This window comes from Castor canadensis, chromosome 3 (genome assembly GCF_047511655.1).
Source record: "Castor canadensis chromosome 3, mCasCan1.hap1v2, whole genome shotgun sequence".
NCBI lineage: Eukaryota > Metazoa > Chordata > Mammalia > Rodentia > Castoridae > Castor > Castor canadensis.
Genome location: NC_133388.1, coordinates 5,598,353 through 5,611,161, shown reverse-complemented (window position 1 = coordinate 5,611,161; position 12,809 = coordinate 5,598,353). Strand labels below are relative to the sequence as shown.

The following is a 12,809-nucleotide window of genomic DNA, read 5'->3' as shown; positions in this document are numbered from 1 at the left end:
GTTTGGGGCAATTGTGAATACAGCTGCCATGAGCATTGGTGATTTTTCATTGTGGTTTTAATTTGCATTTCCCTAATTACAAATAAAAAAAATGTTGACGTCTTTTCATGTACTTCTTTGCTGTCAATCTGTCCTTTCTGGGGAAGTGTCTGTTCATACATACTTTGCACTTTTTATTAGGTTCTTTGTTTTCATATGAGTTTTGAGAGTTCTTTAGATACTCTGGATAAAAATCCATTGTGAGGATTTTCTCCCACTCAAAGCTTCTTTCTTAACATTGCTTTGTGCACAGTGAAATCTGATGAAGTTCAGTTTATCACCTTTCTCTCTCTTGCTCATTTTTGTTGATGGCTTCCATCAACATCACACTTTCTTGATTGTCGCAAGTAATGGTGAATCTTGACGTCAGGTGTGAGAGCTTGGCTTTGTTCTTTTTCAAAGTTGTTTTGACTCTTCTAGCTTCTTTGCGTATAAAACTTAAAACCAGCTTGTTGATTTCAACAACAACAAAAAAATTTCCTGGAATTTCACTGGAATAGGGTGAAATGTACAGATCTGTCTAAGGAAAACTGATACTGCAGCCCATAAGCATGGCACGTCTCTCCATTTGCGTAGATCTTTGATTTCTTCCATCCTCACTTAGAAGCTTATAGCATGCAGATCCTCATTTGTTTTAGATTTAAGTGTTTCCTTTATTTGGAGCTAATAGAAGTAAATGTGTTTTAGACACTTGACTTCCAGTTGTTCATTGCTAACATATGGTCTCACCAAGCTGCACTGGTTCTCGGAGCTGTCTTCACAGTTCCTACATTCCTTGGATTTTCTCTACACATAATCATGGTGTCTGCAGAGGAGGGTAGTTTTACTTTTCCCCTTCCTGTCCTTATCCCTCTTCTTTCCTTTCCTTGCTTATTGCTCTGGCAGGACCCACACTGTGTGAGTGACAGTTGTCCTCCATCCCCTCTTAGGGGAAGCAGTCAGGCTCTCACTAGTCCTGTGACATTGACTTTAGGCATTCCATACAAGTTCTTTATCAGACTGAGGAGAATCTTTCTCTTCCTGGCTTGCTAAGTTGTTATCATGAATGGCAGAATTGCCTGTTATGCTCCACTTAGAGCATTCTAGCCTTTCTCTGGCCTGCGCCTCCAAACTTTCAAATTCTGTCTGCAACCCAGTTCCAAAGGCTTTCATGTCGTCAGGTAGAGTCATGGCGATGACCCCATTCTAGGAACCATTTTTCTGTCTTGGTCAGTGTTCCGTCATTATAGCAAACTCCTGAGATATCCATCTTGTAAGGAAGGATTTATTTTGGCTTACGGTTTTAGAGGTTCCAGTTTGTGTTGGCCCCGTGGCCTTTGTTTTGTGGTGAGGCAGCACATCATATGTGGAGCAAACCTTCTCACCTTGTGGCCAGGAAACAAAAAGGAAGAGAAAGAGACTGAGTCCTGACAGTCCCTTTTCAGGGTGTGTCCCCACTAGGCTCCACCTCCTAAAGGTCCCACACCTCCCAATGGCATCGCAGTCTGGGAGCCAAGTCTTTAACACCATAGCATTTTGACTAGGGTTACCTGTGAGTTATTTCTTGTTTATCTTGTTTGTTTAGTGAGCTACATTGATTTTTTTAAAAAGCTTATTAGCGTGTATTAATTGTACAAATAAATACATATTTATTTATTTTAGTCTAGATTCTGTGTTTTGAAGAACACGTGGTGTTTGTCTTTGAGTCTGGCTAATTTCATTTGATATAATATAGACAGTTTCATCCATTTTCCTGCATACAACACAGTTTCATTCTTTATTGCTGAATAATACTCTGTTGTGTATATATACCTCATTTTTCTTTGTCCGTTCATTGTTCATTGGTTGATGGACACCTAGGCAGATTCCATAGCTTGGCTATTGTGAATAGTGTGGCTATAAACATGGATGTGTAGGTGTTTCTTTTGTGTGTGCCAGGAGTGGTATGACACGATCACATGGTAGCTCTATTTTTAGGTTGTTATGTTTTTTTCTTTTTTGGACAATACTGGGTTTGAATTTAAATCCTGGGTTTGGGACAGGATCCTGTGCTTTTTTGCTGGGGGCCAGCCTGAACCACGATCTTCCTACGTATGCTTCCCGAAGAGGTGGAATGACAGGCAGGCACCCCCATGCCCAGTTTTTAATGTTTGAGATGGGGGTCTCCTGAATGTTTTGCATGGGCTGGCCTTGAACCTCGATCCTCCCAATTTGTGTCTTTGGAGCAGCTAGGACTATAAGTGTGAGCCATAGCAGCTGGCTATTTTTAATTTTTCGAGGAACCTCCATGCTGATACCCAGAATAACTGTACTAATTTGCATTTCTGTCACTAGTGTATGATAGTTCTTTCTCCAACTGCTGTGTCTTTTCCAGCATTTGTGTGCTGTTTTCTTGATGACAGCCATTCTGACTGGGCTGAGATGAAATCTCAGCATCATTTTGATTTGCATTTCCTTTATGACTAGGGACATTAAACATTTCTTCATATATTTATTGGCCATTTATACTTTGTTGAGAACTGTAAGTTCAGTTCATTTGCCCATTAATTGGATTATTCTTTTTGTGTTTAGTTTTTTGAGCTCGTTATATATCCTGTATATTAATCCCTTGTCCGATAAATAACTGGCAAAGATTTTTTCATAATCTGTAGTCTATCTCTTCATTCTAGTAATAGTTTCCTTTGATATGCAGAAGGTTTTTAATTTGATACAATCCCATTTGTCAATTCTTGCTCTTATTTTCTGAGCAATATGAATCCTAGTCAGAAAATTGGGCTGGAGGTATGGCTCAAGAGTTAGAATGCCCACCTAGCAAACAAGCCGTGAGGGCCTGAATTCAAACCCCAGTACTACAAAAAAAGGGAAGGAAGAAAGGCAGGGAAAGAGTAACGAAAAGGAAAGAGGAGAGGGGAAAGGGAAAGGATAAGAGTAGTCATTACCTATGCCTAGATCTTGAAGTGTTTCACCTATGTTTTCCTGTAGTAATTTCAGTTTCAGGTCAACATTGAAGGTCTTTAATCTATTTTGAATTGTTTTTTTGTACAGGGTGAGAAATAGGGATCTAGTTTCAGTCTTCTATAAGTGGATATTCAATTTTCCCAACACTATTTGTTGAAGAGGATGTCTTTTCTTCAATATGTTTTTGTCACCTTTGTGGAGAATCAGATGGCTGTAGCTGCATGGATTTATTTCTGAATCTTCTGTTTCATTGGTACCACTACTGTGATGTGTTTATTACTGTGGTGTGTAGTATAGTTAAAAGTCTAGTATTTGTGATGCCTCCGGCATTGCTCTTTTAGCTCAAGATTGCTTTGGCCATTTGGGTTCTTTTGTGCTTCCATTTAATTTTACAGTTCATTTTTCTATTTCTGTGAAGAATTTTGAATGGGATTATATTGAATTTGTAGGTTATTTTTGGTAGTATAGTTGTTTTCACAATATTGTTTCTACCAATCCTCTCTATCTTCTACTGTCTTCAGTTTCCTTGGTGTTTTATAGTTTTCCTTGTAGCAGTCTTTCACTTCCTTAAGTTTATTCCTAGGTTTTTTTTTTTTTTGAGCCTATTGTGAATCAGATTGTTTTCCTGATTTCTTTCTCAGCCCATATGCTATTGTTGTGTAGAAAAGCTACTGATTTTTATATGTTGATTTTATTTCCTACTATTTTGCTGAAAGTTTTATCAGATTTAAGAGTTTTTTGGTGGATTCTGTAGGGTCTTTTAAGTATAGGATCATATCATCTTCAATAAAGATAAATTGGCTTCTTTTCTCTTTGCATCCCTCTTATTTCTTTCTCTTGTTGTACTGCTTTGGCTAAGAATTCAGGTAATACATTAAATAAGAGTGGTCACCCTTGTCTTGTTCCTGATTTTAGAGGGAATACTTTTAATTTTCTCTGTTTAGTGCAATGTTGCCTATAGGTTTGGCACATGCAGCCTTTATTCTGTTGAGGTACGTTCTTTCTATTTCTAGTTTCTTTGGGACTTTTTATCATAAAGTGATGATACTGTATTTTATCAAGGGCTTTTTTTCTGCATCTACTGAGATGACCTTATGGTCTTGTCCTTAGTTCTGTTTATGTGCTACATTGCATTTATTGATTTGTGTATGTTGAAACATCCATGGAATGAAACCAACTTAGCCATGGAGTATGATTTTGGTTTTTTCTTTTTCTTTTTTTTTTTTTTTTCCAATATTGGGGTTTGAATTAAAATCCTCACACTTCTCACACTTGAGTCAACCCCTCACTCCTCACACCCTACCCCCCACCTGCTGTTTTTGCTTTAGTTTTATTTTGGATGGGGTCTCACATTTTTTTCCTGGGAAGGCCTCGAACTGAGATGTTCCTGCCTTTGTATCCTGTGTAGCATTCACCACAAACACACAGCTTTTTTGTTGAGATGGAGTCTTGCAAATTTTTGCCCAGGCTGGCCTCAAACTGCAATCCTCCTTGTGTGTGCCTCCTGAGTATCTAGGATTACAGATGTGAACCATCACATTCAATCAATGCATGGTCTTTTTAATGTGCTGTTGAGTTTGGTTTGCAAGTATTTTCTTGAGAATTTCTGCATCTGTATTCATCAACAAAATTGGTCAGTAACTTTCTTTTTTTGTTTCATGCTTACCCATGAATACTGGGTATCAGGGTAATACTGGCTTTGTAGAATGAGTTTGGTAGTGCTCCTTCCTTTTCTATTTTATGGAATAGTTTGAGGAGCAATGGTGTTGGTTCTTCTTTCAGCAGTCCTAGACTTTTTTGTTGTTGTTGTTGTGAGACAATTACTGTTTCCATCTCATTGCTTATTATGTTGTTTATATTCTATTTCTTCAGTGCTGTTAGGTCATATATCTAGAAATTTATCCATTTCTTTTAGATTTCCCAGTTTCTTAGAATATAAGTTTTCAAAATATTCCCTGATGATCCTCTAAGTATCATTGGAGTTTATTGCAATATCTAGTTTTTCATCTCTAATTTTGTTAATTTGGGCTTTCTCTCTTTTTCTTTTGGTTAATTTGACTAAGGGTTTGTCAGTCTTACTTATCTTTTCCAAGAACCAACTTTTTGTTTCATTGAGTCTTGATATTGTTCTTTTGGTCTCCATTGCACTAATTTCTGACATCTTTATTATTTCTTTATAGCTACTGCTTTGGTGTTTGGCTTGTTCTTGTTTTTGTAAAAGCTTGAGGTGTATTGTTTCATTATTTATTTGAGATCTCTCTGATATTTTTAATGTAGGCACTCAGGATTATAAACTTCCCTCTTAGCACTGCCTCTGCTATGTCCCAAAGGTTCTGGTAGGTTGTATTTTCATTTTCATTTGAGTCTAGGAATTTTTAAAAGCCTTTCCTGATTTCTTCAATGATCCACTGATCACTTAACTGTATTGTTAAATCTTCATGTGTTCAAATAGTTTCTCTTGATAGTGATTTCTAATTTTATTCCATTATGGTCTTTTAAAATACAGGAAATTATTTCGGTCTTCTTTATATTTGTTAAAACTTGCTTTCTGGCCAAAAATGCGATCTATTTTGGGGAACGTTTCATGGGCTGCTGAGAAGACTGTTTATCTGCATCTGTTGGAGGGAATGGAATACGCTACAGATGTCTGTCAAGTCCATTTGGTCAATGGTGCTGTTTAATTCTGAGATATCTTTGTGGATTTTTTGGTCTGGATGGCCTATCTATTGATAGGAGTGGGATGTTAAGGTCACTACTGTTATCGTGTCTGGACCTATCTGTCCCTTTATGTTCAGTAATGTCTTATGACATTTGGTGCACTGACAATCAGTACATTATTTTTTATTATATCTTATTGATGGATTGTTTCCTTTGCTAAGATGTAGTGAACTTTATCTCTTCTGACTAATTTTTGCTTGAAATCTGCTTCGTCAGGTATGAGTATAGCTACTGCTGCTTGCTTTTGACTTCCACTTTCTTGTATAACACTTCCTGTTCTTTCACTTTCAGTCTGTGTGTCTTTGCCTGTGAGATGTTTTCTCATAGATAGCAAATCATTGGATTCATTGATTTTTCAAACACTGAGCCTGCCTTGCATTGCTGGAACAAACTTCCATGTGGTCATAGTATATTATTAGTGATTATCTTTAAATATTGCTAGATTTGTTTTTACACATTTTGTTGAAGAACTTTGCATCTATGTTCATGAGTGATATTTGTCTGTAGTTTTCTTTTGTTTTTTTGAGACCATCTCACCATGTAGCCAAGTCTGACTTGGAACACATGATCCTCCTGCCTCAGTCTTCCAAATTCTGTGATTACAGGCATGCACCACCATGCCTAGATTTTGTGGTTTTATTTTTTGTGCTATTTTTGTTCAGTGTTAATAACTCATAACTGATTATCATAACTTATGAAATTATGAGATTATGAGATTATGAAATTGATTATCATAATTTATGAGATATCATAACTCATAACTGATATCTCATAAATGATTTCATAAAATGCCTTGGGAAGTATCCCTTCCTTTTCTGGTTTCTGGAAGATATCTTACAGAATTGGTGTCATTTCTTCTTGTCTTTATTTGTGTCTTATTTGTTTGCAGTGCTGGAAATGGAATCTAAGGCCTTGCTCGCACTAGCTGGGCAAGTGCTCCGCTACTGAGCTACACCCATCCTTTCTTTTAATATCTGCTTGAATTTGCCTGGAGTTTGTTTGTTTGTTTGTTTTTCCAGAATGTTTTAAACTTAATTGAATTTACTTAACAAACAGGAACCTTCCTGTTACCTGTTTCATCTTTGTGAGTTTGGAGTTGGCTTTCAGGGAATTGTTGCATCATATCTGAGTTGTCAGATTTGTATGTAGGAGTACTGGCTGTGCTTCTCATCTCCTCTTGAATATCTGAGGTCTATCATTCTGTCTTTTATTCCTGAGAAGAAACATTTTTGTCTTCTCTCTTTTTTTTCTTTGTTTAGCTAGAAGATTTATGAATTTTGTTATCTTCCCAAAAAACTAGCATTTAGTTTTATTAAGTACTGGAGATTGAACCCAGGGCCTTGTTGCTTGCTAGGCAACTAGGCAAGTGCTTTACAATTTGAGCTAAACCTCTAGCCCTTTTGTTTTTGTTTTGTTTGTAAGATGGGGGTCTCATACAAACTTTGCCAGGGCTGGCCTTGAACTCGCTATTCTCTTGTTTCTGCCTCCCAAGTAGCCAAGAGACACCCTCTTTGACCCATGTGTCAACATTGTTCAGTTTTCCCAAGTAACTGGGGGCTTTCCAACTACATTCCTATTACAGTAGTTCCCCTTAACTGCGGTTTTACTCTCTGTAGTTTTAGTTCCCCAAGTTCTACCATGGTCTAAAAATCTTACATAGAAAATACCAGAAAGATACAGGAAGTTTTCAAACATGTGGCATCTTCAATAGTCTGATGAAATTATTTGGTGTCTTGGTCTTCTTCCCTTGGTCCGCAGAGCAGTGCATACAGGACGTGGCCTTGCCTGGGGTCTCTAGCATTAGTGCAGACAGGGTATGTCCCTATTTGGAGTCTCTGGTGTCTACTAATTCAGGTTGGCCTGTGCTTGGCCAGTGAGCTAAATCGACCAGGTCCTCTGTAGGAGTTGTACAGCCTGCTGGTGGCTTTTGTTGCTCATTAGGAGCCACTCATCTCTCCCTTACCTGGAGGCCACCAGTATAAGGAGTGTCCCCCTACCCACCCACAGCTTGGCTTCTCTGTCTTGCTCAGCTCTCAACTCTCCCTGGTGTGGAGACTGTGGAGGTGTTTGTCTTTGCCTCCAATCTACTGTCCCTGCTGTTTAGTCAGAGCACATCCTTCCAGGAGAAACCCCCATCATTCTTCCACTTCTCTCAGCCTAATCATCATCATCTGAGCACCCACAATGGGCTGGAGCCCATCTTAATCCTAGGATGGAGTTAAGTCTCCCTTTATCCCGTGGGGTTACTGGTACCAGGGAGCCCATGGCCACTTCTGAGGCCCCACTGGCAGTTTCCTGGCCTGGGTCCAAATCTGAGCTCTCTGTAACCTCCTTTGACCTGGGTGGGAAGTGCGGTTGAAGGGCCCTGTGTCCCATGCACAGTTCTTAGGCAGGGAGATGGTAGCACATGGTGTTCATGTTGGGTATAGAGGTGAACTTCGCTACCTGGTTGTGTCTGGCATCTTCATGCTGCTTTAAATTGACAGGTGGAGGACCTGTGTCAGGATGGGCACAGAAATCCTGATCTCCCAAGTGGGACCCAGGGGCTCATTTGTCCTGGAGCTTAAAGCTAGGCTCGGTGGCCAAGTCTGTCTAAATTTTTACAATTGCTTGTTCACCCTATGCTGTTCCTGGGAACAAGCTTCTTTTTTTTTTAATTTTTATTTTTTTATTACTCATATGTGCATGCAATGCTTGGGTCATTTCTCCCCCATGCCTCCACCCCCTCCTGTACCACCCACTCCTCCCCTCTCTCTCCCCTCCACCCCCTCGATACCCGGCAGAAACTATTTTGCCCTTATTTCTAATTTTGTTGAAGGGAGAGTATAAGCAATAATAGGAAGGAACAAGGGTTTTTGCTTTTAAGGTATCTGCTTTAGTTGCTCTACATTGAGGGCAACAAATGCTAGCTAATTTTTTAGGTGTCTTATCTATCCTAACACCTCCCTTGTGTGCTCTCGCTTTTATCATGTGCTCAAAGTCCAATCCCCTTGTTTTTGCCCTTGATCTAATGTCCGCATATGAGGGAGAACATACGATTTTTGGTCTTTTGGGCCAGGCTAACCTCACTCAGAATGATGTTCTCCAATTCTATCCATTTACCAGCGAATGATAACATTTCGCTCTTCTTCGTGGCTGCATAAAATTCATTGTGTAGAGATACCACATTTTCTTGATCCATTCTTCAGTAGTGGGGCATCTTGGCTGTTTCCATAACTTGGCTATTGTGAATAGTGCTGCAATAAACATGGGTGTGCAGGCGCCTCTGGAGTAACCTGTGTCACAGTCTTTTGGGTATATCCCCAAGAGTAGTATTGCTGGATCAAATGGTAGATCAATGTTTAGCTTTTTAAGTAGCCTCCAAATTTTTTCCCAGAGTGGTAGTACTAGTTTACATTCCCACCAACAGTGTAAGAGGGTTCCTTTTTCCCCCGAATCCTCACCAACACCTGTTGTTGGTGGTGTTGCTAATGATGGCTATTCTAACAGGGGTGAGGTGGAATCTTAGTGTGGTTTTAATTTGCATTTCCTTTATTGCTAAAGATGGTGAGCATTTTTTCATGTGTTTTTTGGCCATTTGAATTTCTTCTTTTGAGAAAGTTCTGTTTAGTTCACTTGCCCATTTCTTTATTGGTTCATTAGTTTTGGGAGAATTCAGTTTTTTAAGTTCCCTATATATTCTGGTTATCAGTCCTTTGTCTGATGTATAGCTGGCAAATATTTTCTCCCACTCTGTGGGTGTTCTCTTCAGTTTAGAGACCATTTCTTTTGATGAGCAGAAGCTTTTTAGTTTTATGAAGACCCATTTATCTATGCTATCTCTTAGTTGCTATGCTGCTGGGGTTCCATTGAGAAAGTTCTTGCCTATACCTACTAACTCCAGAGTATTTCCTACTCTTTCTTGTATCAACTTTAGAGTGTGTGGTCTGATATTAAGATCCTTGATCCATTTTGAGTTAATATTGGTATAGGGTGATATACATGGATCTAGTTTCAGTTTTTTGCAGGCTGCTAACCAGTTTTCCCAGCAGTTTTTGTTGAAGAGGCTGCTTTTTCTCCATCGTATATTTTTAGCACCTTTGTCAAAGACAAGTTGGTTATAGTTGTGTGGCTTCATATCTGGGTCCTCTGTTCTGTTCCACTGGTCTTCATGTCTGTTTTTGTGCCAGTACCATGCTGTTTTTATTGTTATTGCTTTGTAATATAGTTTGAAGTCAGGTATCGTGATACCTCCTGCATTGTTCTTTTGACTAAATATTGCCTTGGCTGTTCGTGGCCTCTTGTGTTCCCATATAAATTTAACGGTAGACTTTTCAATCTCTTTAATGAATGTTATTGGAATTTTGATGGGAATTGCATTAAACATGTAGATTGCTTTTGGGAGTATAGACATTTTTACTATGTTGATTCTACCAATCCATGAGCATGGGAGATCTCTCCACTCTCTATAGTCTTCCTCAATCTCTTTCTTCAGAAGTTTATAGTTTTCCTTATAGAAGTTGTTCACATCTTTTGCTAGGTTTACACCTAAGTATTTTACTTTTTTTGAAGCTATTGTAAATGGAATTGTTTTCATACATTCTTTTTACTTTGCTCATTGTTAGTGTATAGAAATGTTAATGATTTTTCTTGTTGATTTTATATCCTGCTACCTTGCTGTAGCTATTGATGATGTCTAGAAGCTTCTGAGTAGAGTTTTTTGGGTCTTTAAGGTATAGGATCATGTCGTCTGCAAATAGGGATATTTTGACAGTTTTTTTACCTATTTGTATTCCTTTTATTCCTTCTTCTTGCCTAATTGCTCTGGCTAGGAATTCCAGTACTATGTTGAATAGGAGTGGAGATAGTGGGCATCCTTGTTTAGTTCCTGATTTTAGAGGGAATGGTTTTAGTTTTTCTCCATTAAGTATAATGCTGGCTGTAGGTTTGTCATATATAGCTTTTATAATGTTGAGGTACTTTCCTTCTGTTCCTAGTTTTCTTAGAGCTTTTATCATGAAATGGTGTTGGATCTTATCAAAGGCTTTCTCTGCATCTATTGAGATGATCAAGTGGTTTTTGTCTTTGCTTCTGTTAATGTGGTTTATTACGTTTATTGATTTTCGTATGTTGAACCACCCCTGCATTCCTGGGATGAAGCCTACTTGGTCGTGGTGAATAATCTTTTTGATGTGTTGTTGAATTCGGTTTGCCATTATTTTGTTGAGGATTTTTGGGTCAATGTTCATTAAGGAGATTGGCCTATAGTTCTCCTTTTTGGAGGTGTCTTTGCCTGGTTTTGGGATAAGTGTAATACTGGCTTCATAAAATGTGTTAGGCAGTTTTCCTTCCCTTTCTATTTCATGGAACAGTTTAAGGAGGGTTGGTATCCGTTCTTCTTTAAAGGTCTGATAGAATTCAGCAGAGAATCCATCAGGTCCTGGACTTTTCTTTTTGGGGAGACTCTTGATTGCTGCTTCAATTTCATTTTGTGTTATAGATCTATTCAGGTGATTAATGTCCTCTTGGTTCAGTTTTGGATGATCAAATGTATCTAGAAATCTGTCTATTTCTTTAAGATTGGGAACAAGCTTCTTAAAACAGCATCTAAGTAGAAAAGTGATCAGGCTTCAAACAGAGCTGTGGAGAAGTTTCTAGAAAGCTTACCAATGCAGGTGTTGGGCAGCCATACCTTTGGGAGCTGGGGCCTTGGGCATCTTCATAGAGTCATCCAGGGGCCCATGTACACATGCATGTGTGCTGGAAGGTATACATTACCATGGGGAAGCAGCCACACATGCCAGGTTCTGCAGGTGCAGACAGGGTAGCCATATCATATATCCACTCTCCAGGGACAGAGCCACTGGACTTTGGTGTGTCCCCAGATTGTCCCTGGGTGGGGCAACATGGGTTTCCATGATGCCTTAAGGCCTCAGAGCAAAATGTGGAGGTGAAATAACAGATAAAGGAGTGCCTACGCCTGCCTCAGGCAGATGAGCTGCATAGGATGGAGGCCAAGTCTAGGAGGTAGGAGAGCTAAGTGAGATGGTAGGGGGAGGGGTTCTGTGCTTCCACTGCTGGGAGCAGGGCATGGTTTGGAAACCTCTGTTCTGCAGTCTCATGCACCAGGCCCTCAGATTTCCTCTCTGGCCTGTCACTGGGAGGGTATGTGGTATTGGGAGGACCTGAGGATGACCCTTGCTGTCTTGCAGGTTGTGCAGCCTGACACTGAAGAAGCTGGCCGTGCTCAGGGAGCTGGAGAAGGAGCTCATGTCTGTGGTGATTGCTGTTAAGATGCAGGTGAGCCCCTACCCTGCTCCACAATGCCCAGAGCATGGAGGAGGTGGGCCCTGGACACCAGTGCCCTCGCATCCCTCACCCTGGTCTCAGCTATTCTCCTACCCAGAGCCCTCTTACCCCACCTCTAATTTTAAAACTCGCATGGGGTGAGGGGTTTGCCCCCTCAAGGAGGATGACGTAGGAGGTAAGGTCAGCACTAGACCAGAATCCCAGCCATGAGCTCCCCCATCTCTTATAGATTCCTTAGGGAACATGTGACGACTTGGCTTTGGTTTTCCTCGATCCCCTTTCTGAAGGGACGAACCATCTCCTGCCTTGTCCAGACCCAGACCCCACTCTCCTGTGGTAGAGCAATTCCCAGCCTATCCAAATGGTGTCTACTAGCTTTGGGGGCTGCCAGGTTCCAGGTTGACTTCCAGGGGATAGGATGTAGCTTTCAGCCTCTGGCTGTCCAGGTGGATCTCCTCATGACCCTCTGCAGGTGACCCCTTGCAGGTATGCAGTGTGTGCAGGGCCAGTGTGTCCTCACACATGTGGCCTTGTATGCAACTGAGCAAGTGGGAACAGCTGTTTATTACTTACCTGGACTGACTGCCCCAGTAGCACAAGGGTCCTGCCCAGGGAGCTCATATTCTACCCTTTTTATTCAGCTACACTGCCAATGGTTTCTGATACATCCTGACCAACAGGAGAGGCATAGGAAACTCTGGACCCCAAAGGACAGCCCTCCTCCTTCATGTCGTGCCCTCGCCTTCTGCACAGGGCCCACCTGCACACTGAAACTGAATCTAAGGAGGCCTGGGGCCATCCTGACTTCTCCACTCAGGTGCTTCCAC

The 12,809-nt window shown here is 40.3% G+C and overlaps 1 protein-coding gene across 11 annotated transcripts in view; it reads left to right on the top strand.

Annotated features, from left to right (window-relative positions):
* The window catches only part of Pacs2 (phosphofurin acidic cluster sorting protein 2), a 76,645-nt gene that overhangs the window by 26,848 nt on the left and 36,988 nt on the right, over positions 1–12,809 (top strand). For all 11 annotated transcript variants that reach the window (XR_012445984.1, XR_012445985.1, XR_012445983.1 and 8 more), the window contains exon 2: positions 11,886–11,973. Coding sequence is in view for 8 of the 11 variants with exons in the window: in XM_020159497.2 (XP_020015086.1) it covers positions 11,886–11,973 (88 nt within the window). In the remaining 3 variants the exon portion in view is untranslated. The remainder of the gene's footprint in view (positions 1–11,885; positions 11,974–12,809) is intronic.